The sequence below is a fragment of the Euwallacea fornicatus genome, chromosome 20, assembly GCF_040115645.1.
Source record: "Euwallacea fornicatus isolate EFF26 chromosome 20, ASM4011564v1, whole genome shotgun sequence".
In the NCBI taxonomy this organism is placed as follows: Eukaryota; Metazoa; Arthropoda; class Insecta; order Coleoptera; family Curculionidae; genus Euwallacea; species Euwallacea fornicatus.
In genome coordinates this window covers 3,393,775-3,417,002 of record NC_089560.1, presented here as the reverse complement: position 1 = coordinate 3,417,002, position 23,228 = coordinate 3,393,775, and the positions used below count along the sequence as shown (strand labels likewise).

Here is a 23,228-nt window from a genome sequence, read left to right as displayed (position 1 = left end):
AACATGTCTAATGCTATTTATGTTTTTTTTTTATTATTTAATTTGATTGTTTTTAGTGTGTTTTTTTGTTTTATTTTTAATAATTCATTTTAACTGTTTTATGTTGTTTAATTTTTATTATCTACATTGTTTATACAGTCACACTAATTCCAAAGATCTGACAGTGTCACTTGCCTCGTTCATATTTTTGTTCTTTTGTTTTCCCAAACATAAAGTTAATTAAAAATCAAATAAATCTCCGGTTTTTAATTATTCACATTGGCTAATAACACCTTTAATTAGTTATTCACTCGTAAATGATACTGACTAAGAGTTTTGTCACTCAACGGTGACAATAAAAATAGAAGTTAGAGTTACAATGAACGAGCTAAACGATGCTGTAAGGGAAGTGCAGATATGCAGACTTTGCTTGAATCTTTCAGCGGCAAATATCAATGTATTCACGGATGACTTTGCTAAGATGATTGAAATTCTCACAACTGTAAAGGTAAATTATAAATTGTGCTGAGAACTGTTCCCTTGAGGTGGAAATGGAGAATAAAATAACCATTTCCAAGTCCTTGTTAACTTATAAATAAGAATTAGCTGAAAGTTAGTAGCTCTATCTTGACAGCGATTCCCGAGGAACTACGATCTTTATAAATATACCAGTACAACCATAATTTGACACTTAAAACTAATGTATCAAAGCCTTCATCACCTGGTAATCAAGGAAATTATGTTCATAATAGAATAATCAATAACCAAGTAGCTAATGTCCTACATTAATTTCATCATCTCTTTGATCAATATTTTGTTGGTAGAGCTACCAGGACTTCTTGTTTTCTGTTAGCTTCATAATGAAATTAATGTAATTTGAATACAATAAAACTGCATTCAAAATATCAACTTCAAATCACCAATTCTACTTCTAGATCACCCCAAAAGACAATCTACCACATGTATCATGTCTTAAATGTGCTAGAGAAGTTAAATCCGCGTTTTTACTAAGGCGACGCATTATTCAATCACATAGATCTCTTACTTTGAAACTACGCAATGCCAGCCTTGAAAATCTAACTGACAACCCTGAAAATAATCATGGAATGAATTCCAGTGCTGTCTCAGACAGAACCATTACGTCCTCCCCATCCACAGAGACGCCCTTTCATCATCTCTTACAAAGTATTATTACTGAACCGTCCAATGAAACAAGAGTTGAGAATGAACAGCATCAGTCTGCAGTGCAGTCTTCACGTGAGTTTGAAGACCTGGAAAGTAACCAAATTGGAACTGAAATAGATGAAAGTCATAGTGAGCAATCTGATACTGATGATGTAGGGGAATTTGAGACTGAGCCCAATGGGAATATTGCAAATGATGATATTCTTAGTCATGAAATAAATTTCAATGTCCAACCCTCCTTGTCTCAAGACCAAACTGAGAAAATTCAAAATTTAAAGCTTGCCCTTAGCAGAAAATATTCTGATATGATTAATTCTTGCAAAGACAAGATAAAGAATTTCTCATGGAAGAGCATGAATGAATCAGATCGTCTGAAGTTTTTAAGATGGATGCAAAGGAGATCTACAAGTACACATAGTATAAGGCCAAAAACTAGTATTAAAAATCTCCCCACAAAGCGGCGAGAGCCTTTAAAAATGTATTGCAATATTTGCCAATTAAAATTTCCCAACAAAATCAAATACAACAATCACATGAGTCGACATAGGAACAAAGTCTGCCCAGTTTGTGATAAAACAATTAGAAGTGCGTATTTAAAAAAGCACATTGCATTGCATGATGCCACTCCTGCTATGTGCGAAGTGTGTGGAATTACTTGCAAGAACACTGTCAGTTTGAGAATGCACATATTTTACTATCACAAACAAGGACTGGCAATTTGTGATGATTGTGGGAAAACATTTAAGACCAAGACAAAACTTTTGTATCACCAGAGAAAGGATCACACTAAAGAAAGAAATTTCAAATGTGAGACTTGTGGCAAGGGTTTCTTTACCAAATGTAAGTATCTAGTCATTTTTATTTATGTGAATGATCACAGTCTTCTTTTATTTATTAGTATATCTCACAAAACATGTAAATATGAAGCATATGAAACTGCGACCGCACATTTGTGAGTACTGTGGAAAAGGATTTTCAGGGAAACACGCGTTACGCACGCACATTCGACAACACACCAATGAAACGCCGTACCATTGTGATTTTTGTGGAAAAAGTTTCAGACAGAGGGTCTCATTGAGAGGCCACTTGAAGAGCCACCATAGAGTAGAGGAGGAAAATACAGTGTTTTGCAGCACTTGTGGTAAAGGTTTTGCCACTGATATGGCTTTGGATGTTCATATGAGGCTGCATACAGAGATTAAATGTCCTCTCTGCTCAGATACTTTTGCAGAGAAATCTTACTTGGAGCAACATATTGCCACTAGTCATTCCAATGATGAAGAGTATATGGTAAGTGGCCAAAGTGATATTCATCACTGGATGGATATGTGAACTTGACTAATGTTATAAAATACTGTTTTGTTGTATGTTTTTTTCATGTAATAAAGGTTAAATTCATGTTTATTTTATTGAGTTGTAACGTATTTCAAGCCTGTAAATTAATAGTATTAGTGATCTGATCTTCAAAACCTTTATGAATCATTATGTATCAATAATTGAGATATACCTGACTTAATTGAGAAATGGGGCTCTTAATAGAGCCCCATTCCAGGGGATAAGCTGAAAATGAATTATATTGTTATCAACGTGCTGATCGAACACTAAATAATTATTTTAGTGTTTTAACCATAATCTTAGGTTAGAATCTAGAATGGTGCAATGATCTTAACGTCATTGTGATACATAACCTGAAAAATTTTATAAATAAACAAATAATTCAGGTTTGAAATTTTGTATAAATTTGTAAATTATTTTTAAGCAAAATAATCAATTAAAAACCACGAATAATGAGTGAAGCAGCACAGATAGAAATGTGCAGACTATGTCTAAATCTTTCAGCTTTAAACGTAAACGTATTTAATAACGATTTGGCTCAGATGATTGAGGATCTCACTAGTGTCAAGGTATGTAATAAAGTAAAAATAAATGTACTATGCATTCAAAATATGTGACCAAATCACTAGAAAAAAGATCTTACTTTATAGATCACTCCTGATGACAACTTACCACAAATCTCATGTCTTAAATGCATCAGACAAGTCAAATTTGCTCATCTAATAAGACGCCGTATTATTCAGTCTCAGACTGCTTTAACTGACATCAACATTACCTCATTTGAAAATAAGAATCAAGATGTGCAGGCGCCAATAATTAAAGCTTCATTTATTGGACTTGAAAGATTTCTTAATATGTCTTTGAAAGGAAAAAAATTTGATGTTAGGAGTCAAGTAAATGAGAGAGAAACTAATGATGATGGCATTCCTAAGGGTGCCAATAACATTTTCACTTCAGCATTTACTGAGGAACAGAGCCAAAAGATCCAACAATTAAAGCTTTCTCTTGCCAAGAAATATTTAAATAAAATAAACCCACTCAAAGCATCATTAACTCGGACTAACACACATGAAACTGAAAGTAGTAATATTGTTAAGCTAGTGCAGAAAATTACAAATGAAAAAAATATTAAACCACCTTCAAAATCAATTCTGGAATGTTCCATGTGTCAGCTCAAATTTCCAAATAGATTAAAATATAATAGACATATGAATAGACACAAGAACAGGGTATGCCCTATATGCAACAAAACAATTAGAAGTGAATATTTGAAGAAACATATAAGCTTGCACAATGCATTGCCTGCTATATGTGAAATATGTGGTGTTACACGCAAGAATCAAAACAGTCTGAGAATGCATATATTTTATTATCATAAGCAAGGGCTGACAGCTTGTAAGGATTGTGGGAAAACCTTCAGGACTAAGACGAAGTTACTATATCATCAAAGGAAGGTTCACACCAAGGAGAGGGATTTTAAATGCGAGATCTGCGGGAAAGGTTTCTTTGCCAAAAGTGAATCCTATTTTTGCATTTTTATATGAATTTACAATAGGCTAATTTCAGCATACCTCACGAAGCATATAAGCATGAGACACATGAAAGAACGACCAGAAATCTGTGAATACTGCGGCAAAGATTTTTCAAGTAAACACGCTCTTCGAACGCACATTCGACAGCACACAAACGAAACTCCCTACCATTGTAATTTCTGTGGAGAGGGCTTCAGGCAGAGGGTGTCCCTGAAAGGGCATCTGAAAAGTCGGCATAAAATCGAGGAGAAAAATACAGAGTTCTGTGAAATTTGTGGAAAAGGTTTTGCCACAGATGTGGCTTTGGAAATTCACATGCGGTTGCATTCTGAGATTAAATGTCCTCTGTGTTCAGACAGTTTTGCAGACCAGTCGTATTTGGATTTACATATTGGTACTAAGCACGTGGAGTAAGGTTTGTCAGCTAGTGTAAATGACGTTAATTGCTAAGGATGGTTCTGGTATCTTTAATTCCTATAAAATAGGTATACAATACATGAAGAATAAAATAATTGTGAATATATAAGAAAGATAGAATTCTTGTTTATCGCCTATTAGAACGCTGCGAAACAAATTAGTTATTTATGTAGATTACACTACAATTAATTACAGGTGACGTAAGATACTCACTATATTTTTTATAAGCACAGTACAATGATAAAAAAAGCGGTGTCGCCTTTTTGCTTCGCAGCTTGGAATCAAAGAAGCCCGAACTTTTGACAACCTAACCTAAAATAAAATTCAAAACTTCTAAGACTTATGGACTTCTTTAAATAAGAACTTTACGTATTTTACAAATTAATTTAGAATTTGAATTATTATTGCAATATTTCTTGCGATAAATTGCATAATCGATAAATAATTAGAGTGCGGATTGATACATTAAATGAGCCGTTACTTGACCCCTTCATAACTGAAAAACAGCTTCAAAATAATGGACTCAAAGGAACATGCAGTGAAAATTGTAAAACCTAATAAATTTAGTTCTGCGGAACAACTAGCTGATTTCTCTAAGGAAGTAAGTGTATTACAAATCAATTAATTTTTGTACACTTTTATTGTTATTGTTTTGCAATAAGTACAAATGTTTTAAGTATTTTCCTTGGTTGCGTCCACACATAACCTTCCTGCTTATATGTATATATATTGTCGTACATTAGCCCTTGACAACTGCCTCAGGGCTATTCCAAAAATTAATTCTACAGGAATCAACTGAAACCCAAACAAGCCTCTTATTCCTTAAATCTTAAAGGCTTCTAAATTCCCAAAATTATAAATCATGCATTATGAGACAATACTTCTTTTGACAGGCGGAGCACATGTCCAAAAATATACAGACTTTTTATTCCATTATTTGATAAAGCTTAATAAGCTCTTGTTAAAAATGTTTAAATTTGTCCTTTAATTGACTTCCATCTGCAGTTTATCCAATATCCCTGTGCACAATAAAATCAACAAATCAGAATATTATTTTCACACTTATTTCAACACTATTTCTAGGAACTTATAGCTAAAATCCAGTCACTGGAGGCCCACAATATCCAACTGCAGAATATTATTAACAAATCCCAAAATAAGTCATCATTAAATTCCATTTCAAATAACTTTGACTTTTTAAAGTAAGTTCTTCCAAGAATGAATTAAATATTTAACAACTTTACAATTATTTTAGATGCAGATTCAGACACATCCTTTTACATGTGTTTTATTTAGGTTGGGATTATCAAGGGTTTGCAGTTCAGGAGGACACCACAAATACTATAGAATATCATTTATTCAAAGCCTTAATGAAAACTTGTTTAATAAAAAATCGAGAATCTGCAAATTATCATAGGTGTGGTAGGACTGATAAGGGAGTCAGTTCCTTTGGACAAGTAAAAATACATAAAAAAGAAATCTAAACTTTTACAATAAAAGAATTCCAAGTATAGGTAATATCAATTGATGTAAGAAGCAAACTGTCTAATCTCACTGAAAAGGATTTGGATAATGAAATAGACTACTGTAAAGTTCTAAACAGGGTATTACCTTCAAATATACAGTGTGTAGCTTGGGCTCCTAGTCAGAGCGATTTTAGTGCCCGATTTAATTGCATTTCTCGGACTTATAAATATTATTTCCCTAAAGGGAATCTTAATATTCATGTAAGTCATGGTTAAAAAATACCGCAATTTTTTTAATTATTAATCTGCAGAAAATGCGAGAAGCTTCAAAATATCTCATAGGTAGTCACGACTTTAGAAATTTTGCAAAAATGGATGTAGGTAATGGAGTGGTTCAGTTTGTCAGGAATATTTTAGAATTTCAAATTCAGCCCTGGAATTTAAATAGAGATATAAAAGGTAGATGCTCTTTTTAAAACGTTTCCATGTATTGTACAAACTTTACTTTTGTTTGCAGATGAATTTTCATTGTATGTAGCTATTATTAAAGGAAACGCCTTTCTTTGGCACCAAATTCGCTATATCATGAGCGTTTTGTTCTTGATTGGTGCAAACAAGGAAGAACCTTCTTTAGTATTAAAGTTATTGAATGTGAAAGAGAATCCTAGGTATTTTTTTTCTCTGAAATCTGAAGTGCTTTTAAATTATTTCAAAACTGTGAATTTTAGAAAACCAGAATATAATATGGCCAGCGAAATCCCATTGAATTTATTTTTTTGTGAGTATGATGAAGTAACTTGGAAAGTGAGTCAAGAAAGTCTGAGAGCGGTGATACAGAAATTACAACAAATTTGGTATTTCACAACAGCAAAGTATGTTACTTATTGACTGATTTGTTTATTTACAAAAAGTAGGTTATAAATCATGTTTTAGGAGCTCAATGATCAGGGATGTAATTAGTAATTTACTGGGAAAGTTAGAAGTTACGACAGAAATAACTTGTTTAAGTGAATGTCTTATTAGTGGGGCTAAGTCTAAAAAATATATCCCGATAATGAAAAGGAAAACGTGTGGTAAGGAAACGACTTCTTATTTACTTAATAATTTATTGACAATAACATTATTTTTCAGAGAGTTTGGAAGATAAAATACAACATTATTCAAAACGTAAACGTATAAAAGTTGTAGTAAAGAGCAGTGAGAACAATAAATAATTATTTATTTTAAGATTGTTTGTTTTTTTCCTCAAAGAACTGAAAAGAAAAAAAAATATATACTCTTGAAAAAAGTAAATAGCTTTGCATAAAAACTAAGAATCAATTCTAGATAAATCTAAGTGAACTTCCATAATGCTTAAATAAATAACTCACCTTAACAATGAGACCAAATGCTTCTTCTCCTCCAGCCACTTTCAGTGACCGTTTAATCCAATCAGGTAAAGCATTTTGAGTATTTGATCGCGAGTATCTCTCATCCAACAAAAGAACTGTGGCATAGTCGTTTCTATGCCTCACAGCTCTACCTATGCATTGATTCACAGCTTTCATGCATAAGTTTTCATAGAATTGCTGCCCAGCTCCTTGACCCTGAATAGTTAAATATTTAAATTTAGACTGAATTCTGTTCACATTCGGTGAAATATTTTAATACCTCCTTTTTGTCTAAAAACGACATTTTTTCTTTAAGATCTGCCGCCTTTATATTGGCGTAAGGCATACCTACTACCATAATGCACCGCCCTAAATCGTCACTGAAGTTCAGACCTTCGCTCAATTTACCGCCTGAAAATGTAAATTTAACCAAATTCTATTTAGAAAGATTTTTTTATGCATACCCACAACACTGAACATGATAGCACCGTTCCTTGATTTTTTAATGGTAGCCGCATATTTTTCCAGTACCTCATCCACCGATCCACATTTCTGAGGCTCTCGGAACATCACTCTTCCGAAATCTATATTTTTCACTTGTTCATATATCCAATTTTCGTAATTATAAGAGGGAAAAAACACTACAATACCGCCTTTTACTAATTTGCAAGTGCGCTGTAGGATGGTAATCAGAGAAGCTCCCTTAAAGAAGATTTTTAAATACCGTAATTTTTCATCAATTAGTCACCCCACCATACAGAATCTATTAGCCAAATTGAACAGTAATTTCTCAGATTTCAGCCCCTTCGTAATGGCAATTGGTAGAATATTCTCTTGGGGAATTATGTGATCACACGAAAATTCTAGAATTCTGTCTTCGCAAGCTCCTGCTCCGATAAAAAGCCTGTCACGAAATTCCGCGTAAGGTTTCATCGTACCTCCAGCTACTATTACCTTCAAATGATCTTAATCATAATGACTAACGCAAAAGAAATCTGGTAATGTATACAGATCTAGCTTCGTTGATTATATCCGAGAAATTAGATGCAGGATTAAGTAGCAAAAACTGCAATTTGCAGGCTTGCTTCTCAAGATTTTTGGTCACTAATATCCGGCCGTCTTCGTAGCTGTAAGTCAGGCATTCTAAGAATGAGATAACCGCCAACATTGGGTTAGTGGGCATAGGGAACTTTGGACTCTCCAAGGGTTTTGTTGCTGCTGGTTTTTTGGCTCCAATGGAGCTTAAAAAGTCTTGGACTCCGTTTTTAGGCATAACTTTGACAGTTTCTTCCATAAGTGGAAATTTAATTGAGTATGATCTCACCTATAACGCCGTTATTATTACGTTATTATATGTTAAACCTACTGATTTTCAACTTACTTTTTGTGCCAACTTTGACGATTTACAAAATTTTATTATATTAAAAAAATTGTATTGATCTATACCAGTTGACAACATAAAGCTTTGTAAAGATAAAATTTCGGTAACTTCCTCTTTAAAGTCCTGCTCTGCAATTATTTACATCAAACAATTTCTACAACAAAGTCCTTCAAACATACCAAACAAAGCAAGTAACTTATTCACAACAAACACCAACTGGTTCAAACCTCTCAAAGTAATTGCTGAAAACAATGTGTTGTATCTCTTTTTGTAACATTTTAGAGCTTGCAAGGAGTAATATAATTGAGGGTAACTAAGCTCTGAACTATACATTTGAGCGAGCGATTCGAGGATATTGTGAGCCTCATCAATAATAACCACATTGTCTTTTAGTCTTATGCCACTAGCTTCTCTGGTAGATTTATGCAATATTGTATTATATGGCACTAGAAAATACCCTCATATACTGTCTTGATGATTCCCAAGAACAAAAATACCTAAAATGATTTCTGCATCTTCTGCAGCCTTCCGACTAGTATAATAAGGGCAAGCATTAACATCTCTTCCAACCTGAATTAAATCTTCAATGTCATGAATCTGATTTAAAGCAAAACCACGCAAATATTCTATATTTGACTGCTTATAATAAGGACACATACACTCTGAAATTTTTTTCTTTTTAATAACTTTACCCTCAGAATCAGTCTTCACTTGATTTTTCTTTTTTTTCTGCAGGTCTAGACATCTGTATGTGAGGGAGTAATAAGTAATTAATTTACTGGACAAGTCTTTATATATATAAACTCACTTTTCATTTATTAGAGTGACATTATTGAGTTTTCTAACACTGGGATTGATGCAGTAATTTTGTCTGGATGCTAAGGAAACAACACGCACATTTTCCCCAAAAGGGGACTTCTTAATTTCACCTACTAACTGGGATAATTGGGAATGTGTCCTACTTGCTATTATAATCTAAAATTCCCTTTAGGGACACTTAATCTTTCAGCAGAAACTGGTTTTATACCTGTGTAGGGTCATAAGACGCATTAGAGTCTTCATTCTCTTCTTCATCACTGTGTTCTTTTTCATTACTTGAGACCTCATCTAAGAGTAACTCCTCATCTTCGATTTTAGATGTATCTTCTGGCTCTAAGTTTTCTACTGGTGAATGTGTATTGGATTTATGTAATTTTTTAAACTTGAAGCTAATTTCCTCCTTTTGATTTTTAATTTTTTCAATTTTGTCCTCATACTCTAATAACTTCTTTTCCTTAATCTGAATTAAATAGTAACAAACTGGTTGCTGTACCAACCCATAAACAGTCTTGGAATAGTTAAAGAACCCTATTGGGTAAATGAATTTTTCATTTCAAGCACAAAACTTTAATGTGCTTTACTCAGAAAGGTTCTTAAGCTATTGTGAAATGGTTCCCTAATGGATTAAAACAAACCTTTAATTCATTTAACTTCTGAGTAATTTTAATTCCTTTGGATTGTGCAGAGAACCAATCAGATTCTTGATTCTCATACATTTGCTTTTCATTCTCTAGCAATGTTATTTTATCGATAAAATCCTGTTTCATTTGCTGATTGTGGTCTTTCAGCCATTTTATTGCACCACAGACAATACTTAAAGATTTTCCCTATTTCAAATAAGAACTTTGCTCAAAATGACTAATTGAAATGATGATTTTCTGACTTACTGTGCCAGTAGGGCTCTCAAAAATTCCTAGTTTACCATCTCTAAGAACTGCATACAGGGTTCTCATAAAATCTTGTTGGATGTTGTATGGTTCGAAAGGAAATGGAAATTCCATCTGATTATTTGCATCCGTTCTTTTTAATTCCATGTCTTTTATGATAAAATCAGTGAAATTGTATACTCTTTATTTTATTTTGTCGTTGACCTCTAACCTCTTTTTTTTAAACTTCACTTTTGCCGCCGAATTTATTGCACTGTTGCCATTTATCGACACATGTGCTAATTATGGATAATTAGAAGTACTCCGATTGTACTTTTTCTTCCATTAAATAGGTCAGTAATGTTCGACTATGTCTGTTTAAGAGTGTAATATAATGAATTTGTATGAACTTATTCCCGATATTAGCGAGAAAGGATGCCGCGTTATTTTATCCTGGTAAGTTTTAATGGATTTTTTTTTTATATTATCTACTTCACTAAAATATTTTGATATGGAACAACACAAGCGGAGTCGAAAATTTGACAACGTAACTAATGTCAACTTCATCTTTTGTTCTTAAGGAGTTTCTTTTGTTTTGAAAGTTACGAATGTTTGGAAAATTGATCGCATTTTTTTACAATAATTACTGTAATTTACCTTTTTGTTTTATATTAAATTACGCTTCCCTCATCGCTAAGTTACAGTTGTACCAATCATGACAAAAAGAATCTGTAACTACAACTTCGCAAATGGTAAAAAACCGAAACTAGAAGATGAGGATGCTTGGCCAGAGGACGATTTGGATCCTGCAGCCCTAGAAAAATGCTTCGAATTAGCTTCCCAAGTAAGTATCTAGTTTCCACATCGCAGCAGCCTCAATTATCTATATGTTCTTAAGGCAGAAGTTGGTCCTTCTCAGTTAAACAATCTCAGCATACTGCCCGATTACAATGTATTTAGAAACCCTTCAAAGTTTAGTACTTCTACTCAAGTTCGATCTGCTATCGCCACCACAAGTAAAAGTCAATCAGTGCATGAACTTGAAGTTGAGATTAAGCAACTCCAAGATAGGAACATTGAAAAAGATGGAGAAATATCAATTTTAAGAAGCAAAATTAAGGAAAATACAAAGATTATTCAAATTGAGCAACAAAAGATCACCAATGAGTGGAGAGATAAATTTATTGTGTCTCAGAAGGACTTGAAATCAGTGCAGAGCAAGTTAGAGTTCAAGGTACTTGATAATGTTTTTGGTTTAATGTTCTTAGTTCAATCTATGATCACTCCATAATTGGTTCACAACATCAGAAATTAGATTTCATGGACTAAGAGCAGAACTTTGAAAACAATATATGAACATTTTTCAATTTAAACTTTCAGTTGTTAAGGAATTTGAAATTTTTAGGATTTAGAAATAGTTAACCTGAAACAGCAGTTAGCTGATTTAAGAAGGATAAATCAGGAATCTTGGAGTAACACTCAAATTGCCAATCCTCCAAAAAGTGTTGTAAAGGTAAACTATGAAAGGTACCTATAATGCCTGTGATTTTTATTACAAATAACTTTAAAAATAAATACTAAATTAATGTTATTAGGTTACCCCCAAGAACTCCATTAACATCAAAAAACCACACTTTTACAGAAGTTATTTTAGAAAAATGTAAGTTCTCTGATGATTACCAAAAATTGCAAATTGTTATTGATTCTTTTAGATTATCCTTTAAAATCCCTGACTCCAAACTTATTAACAGACATACAAACCGAAAGCCACATTATTATAAACACATCATTCAAAACATCTAGAAATAGTGGTCCATATTTGCAAAACCAACAAACAAGTAATGAGGCCACTTTCAGCCATAAGTGTCCTCGATTAGGGGACAAGAAAGTTGGTTTAGATGACATTTATTGTGATTTCATTAAAATGATAAGTAGTGATACTGATGAATTGAACAGGCATTCTCAGGAAGCTGTGCATAAAACAATCAGTGTTTTATTGATTTTACTTGAAGATTTAAATAGTTATTTGGTTGAATTGAGTGGTCATTTGAGGACTGAAGATATTCAACAAGCAGATATGAATTATTTGTTGTGTGGATCAAAAAATGCTGGGTGAGTTAGTGAATTAACTTGCTTACAAGCAGAAAAGCTTATTTTTGTATTATTGAGATGGAAGAGGTCTCAACTGGGTATACAAGCCAGCAAAGTTCTTCATATAGTATCAAAGCTCCTGTTGCACAATACAGAAATTGCAGATTTCATATGTAGGGGTGGATGCTTAAAACTTCTGACCGCATGTAAAGAATATGCAAAGCTGATTCCTCATAGAAATGGTGCAGTTCAAGGAGATTACTATTTACTGAGGCTGCTATTGAAGATTGTCAGCAGCATTGGAAAATATGTAAGTGAAGTTTTCAAAGCATAAACACGTCTTAAAACATTCAATTTTATTATAGAGACTTACAGATCAAACTGAAGCATTTTTAGTATCAACTACAGGGTTTTTAAAGGCCATAGCAATGTTGGAACATACAAATAATAATGTGTGAGTATATTTGTCAGTTGTGGCTAATGTTATTTTTTCATTATTTCCATTTTGTCAAAACTTTGGGTTTTAGGATTTTCAGAGACTTATTTTGTAAAATATTCAAGGAAATAGTATTGATTAGGCCTGGGCCGGATGTGATTAAAGAAATAACATTTTTATTAAATACTTGTGCAGGTTATGACTTTTTTATTCAGTTTTTGTTTGCAAAAAACGACTCAACTGAGTTAATCAAGTCAGGTCCAAGAGGTGTATTGTATATTAGTCAAGGTAAGGCTATAAGGTATTTGCTAGTAACATGTTCTCTTAGATGTACAATCTTTTTAGATGTTTGTTGTTTTTGCCTTTTGGCCATTTTGTTGAAAAACTATCTGTTAAGTGTGGATAAGTGGCCTCTGGAGGTTAGTTATAATATGTTATGTTTTATTGATAATACATATAAGACATCACACTGGATACATCATGAAGGAGGGGACAATATGTAAGGATTTTAAGAACCACTTAGAATTGTATATTTAAGGCTGGAATAAGATATGTACACTGGCAAAATTTATCCTAAGTTTAACACACATTATGGCCATTCCCTTAATTTTGCTGGTGTATGTGATTAGATAACAATTTCATTGAATGGATTGTAATCATTGATTACTTGTTCCCTGTAGGATAATTGAAGGAATTTATATACCATTTTAGCTGTGTTTGTCTTTCCCAGCTTTATAAAATAGAAATAGAATTTGTCTTCAGAGGACTGAATTACTTTATTGAAAGCTATAATATGAGTGCAACTCCAACAGCATGTAAGTTAAATTTGTATGATAAATTATCCAATATTTAAAGGATTTCTTTCAGTGATTAGAGATGCGTGGTCTGGTTTCCTAAATCATGAAATTACACAAAAAGTTCTTAGTCAGATGAATTTCAATAATTTTGAACTTATTGAGAAATATGTGGTGGTTTTTAGTCAGTATAAAGCTGTAGAAAAGCAGTTGAAAGATCAAGGAATTGGTACTTTTTTTCCCTTTTAAACGACATTTTCATTATATTTTTAATTTTCAGCAAGCATATCTTGGATTACTGTTATTGAAGAACTACCAAGCTTATCACATATGAATTTTAACAGTGATTTTTGATGTTGTTATGTTAGCATTTTATGTTCTTCCCAAATTATACTTATTAAAGCTGTAATATCTGGAATTACAAATTAATCTCTTTCTGAATTTAGGACCAACAATACAATATCATGCAAATTTATATATATTCTTATTCTCAGTTGATAACATCTCTGACATATTTAAAACTTTGTTTTTATTTCAACTGAACACATATAATAAACTATAACATATTTACAATACTTTCTTAAATTTTTAAGGCTACTTTATAGCACAAAAATTCCTTTATTGTTAATAAATCAATGGAACCCTCTTCTGCCAATCTTTCCAATTCTCTATTCCTCTTTGTATGTAAAATCACTCTTAATGCCAATAACTACAGTTTTTGAACCAATTTAGAAATTAAATTTTCTATCATATTGGCATCAACTAGTCCAATAAATTTGTCAACCACCAAACCATCCCTGACTGCAATTACTGCAGGCACTGCTTTGACTTCAAAAGTATGAACTAATTCTGCATGATTTTCTACATCAACTATAGCTAAGTCAATATCAGTCATTGGTTCAATCATCTCCTTCATTTTTGGAGTGAGAATGTGGCAAGGTTCACACCATTCAGCATGAAAATTTACTATAACAGGGTTATCTGAGTTCATTACTTTAGACAAGAACTCATCATTTCCTGTAAAAAAAAAAAAATTGTTCTGTAAAACTATCTGGTAAGGATTGAATTTTACCTTTGATATCTATGAGTCTTTTAAGATGGTTTGAGGTAAACAGAGTTCTGGTGAAATGAAGAATTTGCTTTTGCTTTGTCAATAACATGCGCGGAGTCATGTTTGTTGATCATGAAAGCTTTTGAATGGTTTTGGGCGAACAGGTTCAATGCAATGACCAATGAAGAACACAAAAAGGCCAGCCAAAAGGCTGATTATTAGGAAAATAAGTATAAGATTTTTGTATATTATGATGTAGTCCTTTTCCTGAAATTAAATGAATATTTATAGAGAGGAAACTTACGACTGTCAGAAAAGAGTGGCAAGTTAAAACCTGCACCCCAAAAACTTACCACAAATTCGGGCCTTTTGACAATATTTGGTTTTTCAGTTGGTATACTTAACAAAACAACAGTTAAAGCGGAAGTTACCCCCAAAGCGACCCAAGCAATATAGCTTTGCAATTTAATTGCAATTACAAAAATTATTATCGTAATAATCCAGAGAATCAAGAGAATGAGGAGGCCAAAACCAATACTTCCAGCTGTTGCCATTGTTAAACACTCAACTATAAATGTTTCTTAATTACACTTACGGTGTATGGTTAAAGTATTCCTGGGTTCTGTTGCAGTATCGTGGAAACACAGGTAATACAAACAAAATTATATTTTGCTGGTAAAAATCGATGAATATTGGTAAAAGTTTATTTTAAAATAATAAATGTGACATAACCTCAGAGATAAAGTTTCTGTAATGTCAGTGTCAAATCAGTTGCTGATTTGACGTATAAAATTGTGTTCAGGAATTAACTCGAAGATCTCTATAAGTGTAAATAAGCGTTCTAAGTACAAGTGTTGGTTAGTATACTGAATAACCGCTCCAAAAATTTAAGTTTATAATTGATTTATTAAATTATATTCACGCAGTAAAATGCATTATTAGGCTTCATAGTATTTTTAGGATATTTTGATTTTTCTGCTTCTTTTTTGGGACCTAAAACAAGCAATTTAGTCAATTATTTTTTTAATTCAATTTGCTTCCAAATATTCCGAGTATAATTTTCTTCCCCTAATCTACCAGTCCAAACTGTTCAACAAACAGAAAAGGGGTGTTAATCCCCATCCTCAAAAACAATTTTTTTAATATTCGCCTCGGCGAATATGGCACGTTTTGCATGTAAAAGCACTTCAAAGCAATTATGCCGACTCCTAAGCCGGTTTTGATAATCATATGAATTTACGTTTACGTATGTAGGGACCGCAGAGTCGGCCCTACGTTTATAGATGTGAGACTGGAAGTGTGGATCGGTGGTCGGTTCGGCAACATCCAGCCTTTTGGAATTAATGGCGATCCGCTCCAACGATTCGAGACATCCACGTGCCCGTTTTACTGGAAAACTGTTTGGTGTTAACAAATCGGGCGTACTTTACACTTGCAACCATCCGTTAAACTGAGCGTGCATGTCGTTGCCAGGGAGAGTCTCCAAAACCACCTGTTCCTGGTTTTTAACACTAAAAAAAAAACTGTAATAATGATCAATGACCAAGCTCTTATAGCTGGAACTCATTTAAATCGCGCATCATGCAGATAAACTTTCATTTTAAACGCTCTCATCCTTATGGATGTTTCAACATCAATCATTTCACCTAATTTAAAAAAAGTCGCCCCACGGGTCAGATAATGTCAGACCCAATTGATGGCAACAACCAGAATATCACCGAGTGTTCGGGTCATTAGGTGCTCGAAATGCAAAACTGTTTAAATAAAGAAGGCAATGAAAGGTGTAATTGATAACTGATGGAGCTTCTGTGCGCGCTTCTAGTTTTCCGCGACGTTTCATTGCCGTAAGGTTTGATTATATAAAGAAGGAGAGATTTTTGTTATAACAGAAAATTTAAGACCCTTTTTTACAAATATTTTCCCTAAAAAAAAATCGTCATGCCGCTGCACACGTGTACAATGTTACAATGGCTTATTTGAGGACCAAAGGGGGTCCGCGGCGATATACAGTGTGTTCCACGCGTCCGGGGGAGCTTCGTTAAATTATTCCAAAGACTGAACCCGACGCAAAATCATTCAGCCGATCAATCGACCGGTCTTATGATTTGCATGAAACAGAGGAGAATTACTGAAAACGGACGCAGGCCAGGACAATACTTTCCTGTGATGTCCCATTTCGGTAAATTGAAGGTAATTGCCATGAAAATAATTTCACCCCTTTAATAATAATTGGAAACGACATATACTGTATGGACTGATTGGAAAACGGTTAAAAAAATATTTCGGAAAGGACCGATTCATACTCCCTATGGTTAATAATTCTTCATGATCGAATTGAAGAGGCCTCTCAATGAAATCGTAGATATGAAATATCATTGATGTTATCATGGGGGAAAGAGGGCACACAATTTACATATAACTATTAAAAGCTCAGATATTCCACAGATTAAACAGTCGAAGAGAACATTGAACACGTTAGTGATGATCAGAATGGCGAAACTGGACAAATGATGAAATATTTTTAAGAGGAGATTGATGCAGATTTGGACATTGAAGTTTCCCACTAAGTTCCATTTGAGACATTTCTCATACCATTGGGTCTTACATAACTGGCGTAGGTATATTTCCCTCGAAGGCGCAATTATAATACTTACCTACATAATTCATTATTATGAGCCGATAAATACCCATGTATGAAGCTAATACATAAGCTCAACATGCGGCTGACGGTGATGACAATGGGGCTCAATGAACACACATAAGAAAATTACTTTTAGTTGAGCGGCAATGATAAAAAGGCCCAGTTTAGGATAAGTAATGGACTCCCGGTGTGCTCAGTTCGTACAATAAATTGGAATTCAGGCCTCTCTTAGGACATTACTATGTCGATGAACATCAACATTGGACGCATCTAGTGATTTCCGTTATGCGATTACCGCAATCACATTATGCTCGCCTCTTGAAAATGATTTCTGGCCCCGTATTGTTGTTAAACAAGAATTAGATTTCGACGGTGAGAGAGTGTATTTGAGTGCACTTGATGGGTTTTGTTGGACTAAATATGGGTCCGAAATTAATTGTTCTTTAAAGGTTTTTGTGAGGGACGTTAAGCCGTTTATAGACACTTCCAGCACTGAAGTTCAATTTTCTGGTTGGCGTGATCTTGTAGGGACCTGAGATCGCTGCGGAGACCCAAAAAACAAGTGGATTTAAGAATAGAAAAATTACAAATAATTTGGGTTTAACGTTTTAAAAACTACCTGACGGTATACCTATGTTAATTCTCAGACCATTTCCGTTGTAGGCACTAATTGGCTTAAGACCGCATGCAGTAGCAGAAAAAATCCTCTAACTTGGCAATAAGCATTTAGAACGTTGTTTTACATTGTTCCAATTCCAATGGAGCACCAACGGCGTTCCTGAATGCATACAAAGTAACTTCCGCGCCCCTAAACTTATCCGAGAAAGACGTAGGAATGTACGGGGTGTAACGTGTGAACCAACGTGCAATTACTGTAACGGAGGCCGTAATCAGGGACTGCACGTGGTGTCTTCCCTGCTGTTGAGAAATTTCGCATTTTCCCATTCATTGTGCGACCTGTCGATTTGGCTTTAATTCGCCAGTCCTCCCAGTCTTTGTTTGACTTTAAGAAACATTTAAATTTGGGGCGTTTTGTGAAAAGACCGGGCCTTTGTCGTTTCTTTTTGAAGGGATGGACGCAATTATAACGCACTTTACTTAAATGCAGTCTAAACGTTTTTATTTTCGGGGGGCTTTTAAAGAAAAGAGAAGGGCACGACTTCCCTCTTTTCGACAACTTTTGCTTTTCGATTAGTGAGGCCTTTATTAATTTAATGAAATGGGACAAGCGAGGGATTTTGAGGTTTTTATACAAAATACCCTGGTATGATTTCGACTATGTGTGGCTTTGTTAATTACATTTTCTGGTTTATCCCTTATAATGGCGCAAGTCTAAGGATGCTCGAACGCAACGTGGTGATAATTTACCCTATAAACTTTTGTTGGAAGATAAACCTTGGCGCGGTCCCCCGACCTGGAAGCTCTAACTTTGTTCGGAAGCCCGCAGCTTACGGAGGTGTGAAACGATAAAACTCATAATACTTATAAATTATAACCCCGCTTGAGGGTGGGTTTAAAGAGGTTTTGGGCGAACCACGCAAAGTCGCTTAATTTTTGCCAGACGTAGGACTTTTAAATCCTCAATTTCCCGTTATGTAAAACATTCCCGATTTCCGTGAAGCCGGGAAAACAAACAAGCTCAGCAATTCCGGAACGTCTGGCGATATTTCAAGGTAGCAATCCCCGAAAATAAAATATACACAGGCCATAAATACCTATAAACCGGGGGGTGATTAAGCAAACTTCCATAAACAGCCCAAGAAAAGCGGAATGATTCTGAGACGCTTCGCTTGCGGCTCAAACAAGTGGAAAATGAATTTCCTTCATCGAATCCATCCGAGTTAATTTACGAGTGGCTGTTTATAGACAGATATAAGGCCACATACAGGATCAATCAGGCCCCGTTCTGGCGAAGTCACTCTTGCAAGAACAAGATAAGATTTATGCCTGCTCGGGGCTTAATAGAACCTGTCACGGGACTTATAGAAAAAATATATTTACGAGTTGATGGAGAAAAGTTGTGTTATATGTTAAGCTAATAAATATCCCCCCCTAGCGTCCGCCGCATGCCTGAAGTGTGATGCTACTGGAGAACTAACTAGATTCCCCCACAATTCCAAATGTTGCCAAAAATCATTTGAATTATTACTTTTAGCACGATGGCACTGGGATCTAATTTTCTACCGTATAAAATGGTATATCCAAATGAAACTTAACGAATTTAAATTAAGCAAACAAAAGAGCGAGAGACATCTCGTCAAGTTGGTAATTATAACTTGGCGTCAAAACCATTTAGCTTTACATGCATTTCTTAATTAACTCCAGAGGAGTTTCCCCCTTCTCCAAGGCGAAAATTTAAGCTCTCTCTGTAAACAGTCAGAAATTATACAGATGTTATCTTATTAAATTTGATACGGGAATCAGGGCAAGTCATACATATATTAAAAAAGTTTAATGCATATAACCGTTTAGGGTAGATGCCCCAAACGATAGAAGCGCAACCAAAATAGTTTAAGATTGGCGACATCAGGGGATAGAGGTAAGAAATTATTGGACTTGGTAAGAAATAAAAAATTCTTTACCAAAAATAAAATTACAAATTTGTTACTAAAAAAATCAAATGTCCCCTGTAAATCCCTTCTCTGCACCTATACTAATCTGTAGGTCTTTTTATACAAAACTCGATACTCGTCATAACGCTGATATTCAACGGTGTTGCGCATGATTAATTCAATATTTCTTATTAAGAAAATACATATAAATATAATGTGCAATTTATGAAATTTAATAAAAAAGATAAACACACTTCTATAACGACATTTAATAGTAACAAAAGGCCGTCGTTCTTCCTTTCCCGTTCAAAATTCTGTATTAAAGAAACAACCAGGTCTTCAACTATTTCTTCTACTAACTTCTTTGACGTATCGAGAAACACTAACAATAAACGTGGAATATATTCATATTTGCTTACGTTCTTGAAAGAACAGTTTGTGATAAAAAAAAAATTATCAGTAAAACGGAAGCTTAAATCGAAAAGGGCGGAAAATTGAATGTTATTTAAGGAAACACAGCCGTCACATCAACATAACATGGCGAAATGTTAACATGGACAAAAATTTGGCACATGTTTTGTTGCCAATATATTGTTCTTAAGGGTCATTATTTACGTTCACGTTAAGTTCAAATATTGTACTAAACATTAACGGGTAGGTCACCCTTAAATCCAAGTGCTAATTACAGTCCATGCACATAATTATTATTCACTTAGAGACGAATTCCTGTTTAAAAATGTGTTGTATTTTGAACGTGGGGATTGGCAATAAAATTTATGACATGCATGTACTCGCCAATTTATACCTACTTAATTTGAGTCATCACAAAGGCAAAAAAAGTTCGCTTCCCTATCACGGCAAAATATCAATAAACAGGAAACATGTCTGGGGTTTTTCTTTTTTGCATTTTTTACCTAACTTTTTTGCCTGCCTCGCCATCTTTCCATTTATCTTTACAGGCCGGTGCCTTCTGGTTGACATGTAACCCGAGTCGGTTCTCTTGAGGTACGGTTAATTTACCCCGTTTGAGAAAAACACGACTTGACTTAGGGTTTAGTTTTTTATTTATTGTTTTCATGGTGGTCGACCACTCATATCCCCTTTTTTCATGGTATACGAGTTTTGTCAGGTGGATTTGAATACTTTTACCCTATAGGGTTCCGTTAAAACGAAGAAACCTAAATCCTGCACTAATATTAACTAACGATTTCTATCAGCTTATTCACCAGCAATTGTATCTTCAGTACTGAACCTAGTCATTCAGGCCGTAGAGACATGACTGGCGCAACATGAATTACTGCTATAAATATGTTTATTTACAGGGAAATAGGTACTAGATACTCTTTAATACGAGCGTAATATCAACTGTAGGATAGGAGACTATATAGTGTGATTTACCACATAATGGTATATTACAAATGAAATTAATTTAGCAATATTTCTAATTTTTTGTGACACATTTGTTTATTTCACTGGTACCAATAATCCAATAATACAAAGTACTATTTTTTCTTTATGAATGTGTTATATTATTTATATCAACCATCAAACACAACAGTCCTTATCTTTGCTCCAATATTATAGGATCAGTCTTATTGTCTGTTCTATCTTTAAATCCAAATTTTCTTAAAACCCACAAAGTGCTACGTTGAGCTTCAACTAGTCCATTCCTAATAATGGTATATTTACCCTTCTCAGACAAATCTACGATGGTAGAACCATCTCTGTACCCCTGAGGATGACCATTGTCATGGAAATTTAATTGTTGGTCCTCTACCTCAAATACAATAGGGATTCTCTTCCATATTTCTTCCTCTAGTTCATCACAAGATACCACTCCTTGGCTTCCACTCAAGTTGGCACTGGTCAATGCAAGGGGCTTTCCAAGTGTTGCAACTAATTCTTGTATAAAGTGATGATTTGGTACTCTAATACCAATTTTTCCATCTTTGTGGCAACATTTGTCTACTTCACTTTCACAATTGCTATTCAAAACAACTGTAACTGGGCCTGGGAGTAATTTTTCTAGTAGGCCTGTGGGAAGATGTTGTGTAAGTGCATATGAAGGAATGTCTTTAACTCTAGCCAAACAAATGGCAAATGGTTTCCAGGGGCTTCGCGCCTTGATGAAAAACATATGCTCTATGGCAGCAAAGTTAGTGGCATCACATGCAAGTCCATATAAAGTGTCTGTGGGTACAGCAACAACACCTGATGATCGTAACACTTTTACTGCTCGGAAAATTGCCTCTGGTTGGGTGATGAGAATACGCTCAGCTATTTTCTCAGCCATTTAGTCGCGCCAATTATGGTTACACTCAGGGTTACAGCAACGATAAAAGGTGGTCATAGGTTCATCAGCAGACCTTGTTTGCAACTGCAAAAAGTAGGCCTTTTCATTGCTGCACTTGGGACACCTTTCGTCAGTCGAATTCACGTTTTTCCAGGCTTCCTCGCCGCCTAAAACGTCGTCAATGGCCTTCAATTGGCAGTAAGTCCTGGATGAAAGGCTCTTTTTCACTGGGAAGTAGATGGGGCACACATTGCAAGTGAACTGGATACGGCCCGAGACGTTTTCTTCCGCGAAAAGGATATTAGAACAGTATGGGCAGAATGCCACCATACTTTCGTATAACGGGGTATAAGATAATTGGAGAGAATTAATAATTAGCACGTTTTAATAAACATAGAAGGAACATAGAGAGGATTTATAGGTTATATTTACCTTAAATTTGTCATATATGAGTCATTTAAAGGGCGTGCGTTCAGAATTAGATGTAGTGGATAGATGAGTGAGAGAGTTTACAACGTTAGCTGGCAAGTCTGTAATAATTATCTTAAGTTTTTCACCATCTTCATTTTATGTATCCTATACGGGGTGATCATTTAAAAAAGTTCAGATAGAAAGGCCCATCGTGGATAAATTCTTAAACTGTTATTATTCTATTATTTATGTTTATTATTTTTTTGTTTTTTTAGTTGTTATTGTGCTATTTAATTTTTCTTTCAGTAATTTGAGAATCTGAAAACTTCCTTCCCACCATCCTGCCTGGCATCAAAAAAAGTGTGTATAAATCAATTTAATGACTATTCTGATCATTGTATGCATTGTTGTGGAAATTCTCCGAATTGAATAATAAATGATACTACATCTCGCATATAGAAGTTATTGCAGCTAATTAATTACATTAATCTGAGCCTCGACCCAGGAGACCTATCGCCCTAAAGTTCTCACAAAAACACGCAAAAGGTCCTAAAATCTCGTAAACAAAATAGTTGTCACCACGTAGCATAATTTGGGTTAATTTATTAC

At 34.3% G+C, this 23,228-nt stretch overlaps 6 protein-coding genes across 13 annotated transcripts; 3 read left to right on the top strand and 3 right to left on the bottom strand.

The window, feature by feature from the left end:
• Positions 1-148: 148 nt before the first annotated feature.
• On the top strand, positions 149-3,278 carry LOC136345604 (PR domain zinc finger protein 5-like). Of its 2 annotated transcripts, XM_066294090.1 has the most exons (5): positions 149-487; positions 915-2,004; positions 2,063-2,454; positions 2,924-3,068; positions 3,150-3,278. In XM_066294090.1, the coding sequence occupies exons 1-4, from the start codon at positions 359-361 to the stop codon at positions 2,957-2,959; spliced, it is 1,647 nt and encodes a 548-aa protein (XP_066150187.1). In that variant the 5' UTR covers positions 149-358; the 3' UTR covers positions 2,960-3,068; positions 3,150-3,278. The 2 variants fall into 2 exon arrangements, with proteins under 2 accessions (XP_066150187.1, XP_066150186.1); XM_066294089.1 differs by lacking the exons at positions 2,924-3,068; positions 3,150-3,278 and having other exon boundaries at positions 2,063-2,577.
• Positions 3,279-4,188: 910 nt separating this feature from the next.
• On the top strand, positions 4,189-7,141 carry LOC136345607 (tRNA pseudouridine(38/39) synthase). Of its 3 annotated transcripts, none has more exons than XM_066294098.1 (9): positions 4,189-4,446; positions 5,532-5,650; positions 5,704-5,905; positions 5,963-6,175; positions 6,226-6,373; positions 6,432-6,582; positions 6,643-6,786; positions 6,848-6,987; positions 7,046-7,141. In XM_066294098.1, exons 1-9 carry the CDS (start codon positions 4,327-4,329, stop codon positions 7,126-7,128), a joined length of 1,320 nt encoding a protein of 439 aa, XP_066150195.1. In that variant the 5' UTR covers positions 4,189-4,326; the 3' UTR covers positions 7,129-7,141. The 3 variants fall into 3 exon arrangements, with proteins under 3 accessions (XP_066150195.1, XP_066150198.1, XP_066150197.1); XM_066294100.1 differs by lacking the exon at positions 4,189-4,446 and adding an exon at positions 4,514-5,049; XM_066294101.1 differs by lacking the exon at positions 7,046-7,141 and having other exon boundaries at positions 6,829-6,938.
• Positions 7,016-10,682, bottom strand: LOC136345602 (ATP-dependent DNA helicase DDX11). The gene is made up of 13 exons (XM_066294083.1): positions 10,372-10,682; positions 10,120-10,311; positions 9,693-9,944; positions 9,474-9,640; positions 9,163-9,410; positions 8,845-9,111; positions 8,666-8,793; positions 8,294-8,608; positions 8,038-8,238; positions 7,749-7,986; positions 7,565-7,695; positions 7,285-7,500; positions 7,016-7,167 (listed from the first exon to the last, which is right to left on the bottom strand). Exons 1-13 carry the CDS (start codon positions 10,516-10,518, stop codon positions 7,138-7,140), a joined length of 2,532 nt encoding a protein of 843 aa, XP_066150180.1. The 5' UTR covers positions 10,519-10,682; the 3' UTR covers positions 7,016-7,137.
• On the top strand, positions 10,676-14,096 carry LOC136345603 (uncharacterized). Of its 4 annotated transcripts, XM_066294087.1 has the most exons (13): positions 10,691-10,806; positions 11,049-11,194; positions 11,249-11,584; positions 11,756-11,877; positions 11,946-12,010; positions 12,063-12,462; positions 12,520-12,751; positions 12,807-12,895; positions 12,969-13,165; positions 13,223-13,376; positions 13,589-13,692; positions 13,745-13,900; positions 13,952-14,096. In XM_066294087.1, exons 1-13 carry the CDS (start codon positions 10,755-10,757, stop codon positions 14,023-14,025), a joined length of 2,127 nt encoding a protein of 708 aa, XP_066150184.1. In that variant the 5' UTR covers positions 10,691-10,754; the 3' UTR covers positions 14,026-14,096. The 4 variants fall into 4 exon arrangements, with proteins under 4 accessions (XP_066150183.1, XP_066150185.1, XP_066150182.1 ...); XM_066294086.1 differs by having other exon boundaries at positions 10,676-10,806; positions 11,055-11,194; positions 12,969-13,376; XM_066294085.1 differs by having other exon boundaries at positions 10,690-10,806; positions 12,969-13,376.
• Positions 14,097-14,183: 87 nt separating this feature from the next.
• On the bottom strand, positions 14,184-22,208 carry LOC136345609 (thioredoxin, mitochondrial). 2 transcript variants are annotated; one of them, XM_066294103.1, is made up of 3 exons: positions 15,318-15,480; positions 14,744-14,989; positions 14,184-14,688 (listed from the first exon to the last, which is right to left on the bottom strand). In XM_066294103.1, exons 2-3 carry the CDS (start codon positions 14,841-14,843, stop codon positions 14,381-14,383), a joined length of 408 nt encoding a protein of 135 aa, XP_066150200.1. In that variant the 5' UTR covers positions 14,844-14,989; positions 15,318-15,480; the 3' UTR covers positions 14,184-14,380. The 2 variants fall into 2 exon arrangements, 1 of the variants encoding a protein (XP_066150200.1); XR_010733173.1 differs by lacking the exon at positions 14,184-14,688 and adding an exon at positions 21,065-22,208 and having other exon boundaries at positions 14,772-14,989; positions 15,318-16,233.
• Polr3K (RNA polymerase III subunit K) lies at positions 22,209-22,614 on the bottom strand. Its single transcript, XM_066294107.1, has one exon. It carries the CDS (start codon positions 22,536-22,538, stop codon positions 22,209-22,211), a length of 330 nt encoding a protein of 109 aa, XP_066150204.1. The 5' UTR covers positions 22,539-22,614.
• Between the last annotated feature and the right edge of the window lie 614 nt (positions 22,615-23,228).

What these genes read in the sequence shown, in the direction of transcription:
- LOC136345604 (XM_066294089.1), top strand. Translation starts at nt 359, where the DNA reads ATGAACGAGCTAAACGATGCTGTAAGGGAAGTGCAGATATGCAGACTT. An exon ending in AAATTCTCACAACTGTAAAG is followed by an intron (nt 488 to 914) that starts GTAAATTATAAA and finishes TTCTACTTCTAG; the next exon opens with ATCACCCCAAAAGACAATCT. An exon ending in CAAGGGTTTCTTTACCAAAT is followed by an intron (nt 2,005 to 2,062) that starts GTAAGTATCTAG and finishes TTTATTTATTAG; the next exon opens with TATATCTCACAAAACATGTA.
- Polr3K (XM_066294107.1), bottom strand. Translation starts at nt 22,538, where the DNA reads ATGGTGGCATTCTGCCCATACTGTTCTAATATCCTTTTCGCGGAAGAA.
- LOC136345603 (XM_066294085.1), top strand. Translation starts at nt 10,755, where the DNA reads ATGAACTTATTCCCGATATTAGCGAGAAAGGATGCCGCGTTATTTTAT. An exon ending in GCTTCGAATTAGCTTCCCAA is followed by an intron (nt 11,195 to 11,248) that starts GTAAGTATCTAG and finishes TATGTTCTTAAG; the next exon opens with GCAGAAGTTGGTCCTTCTCA. An exon ending in TGTGGATCAAAAAATGCTGG is followed by an intron (nt 12,463 to 12,519) that starts GTGAGTTAGTGA and finishes TGTATTATTGAG; the next exon opens with ATGGAAGAGGTCTCAACTGG.
- LOC136345609 (XM_066294103.1), bottom strand. Translation starts at nt 14,843, where the DNA reads ATGACTCCGCGCATGTTATTGACAAAGCAAAAGCAAATTCTTCATTTC. An exon ending in AAGACTCATAGATATCAAAG is followed by an intron (nt 14,689 to 14,743) that starts GTAAAATTCAAT and finishes TTTTTTTTACAG; the next exon opens with GAAATGATGAGTTCTTGTCT.
- LOC136345607 (XM_066294098.1), top strand. Translation starts at nt 4,327, where the DNA reads ATGTGGCTTTGGAAATTCACATGCGGTTGCATTCTGAGATTAAATGTC. An exon ending in AAGGGAATCTTAATATTCAT is followed by an intron (nt 6,176 to 6,225) that starts GTAAGTCATGGT and finishes ATTAATCTGCAG; the next exon opens with AAAATGCGAGAAGCTTCAAA. An exon ending in TGGTATTTCACAACAGCAAA is followed by an intron (nt 6,787 to 6,847) that starts GTATGTTACTTA and finishes ATCATGTTTTAG; the next exon opens with GAGCTCAATGATCAGGGATG.
- LOC136345602 (XM_066294083.1), bottom strand. Translation starts at nt 10,518, where the DNA reads ATGGAATTAAAAAGAACGGATGCAAATAATCAGATGGAATTTCCATTT. An exon ending in CGTCAAAGTTGGCACAAAAA is followed by an intron (nt 8,609 to 8,665) that starts GTAAGTTGAAAA and finishes ACGGCGTTATAG; the next exon opens with GTGAGATCATACTCAATTAA. An exon ending in CATTTGGTCTCATTGTTAAG is followed by an intron (nt 7,168 to 7,284) that starts GTGAGTTATTTA and finishes TTTTCTTTTCAG; the next exon opens with TTCTTTGAGGAAAAAAACAA.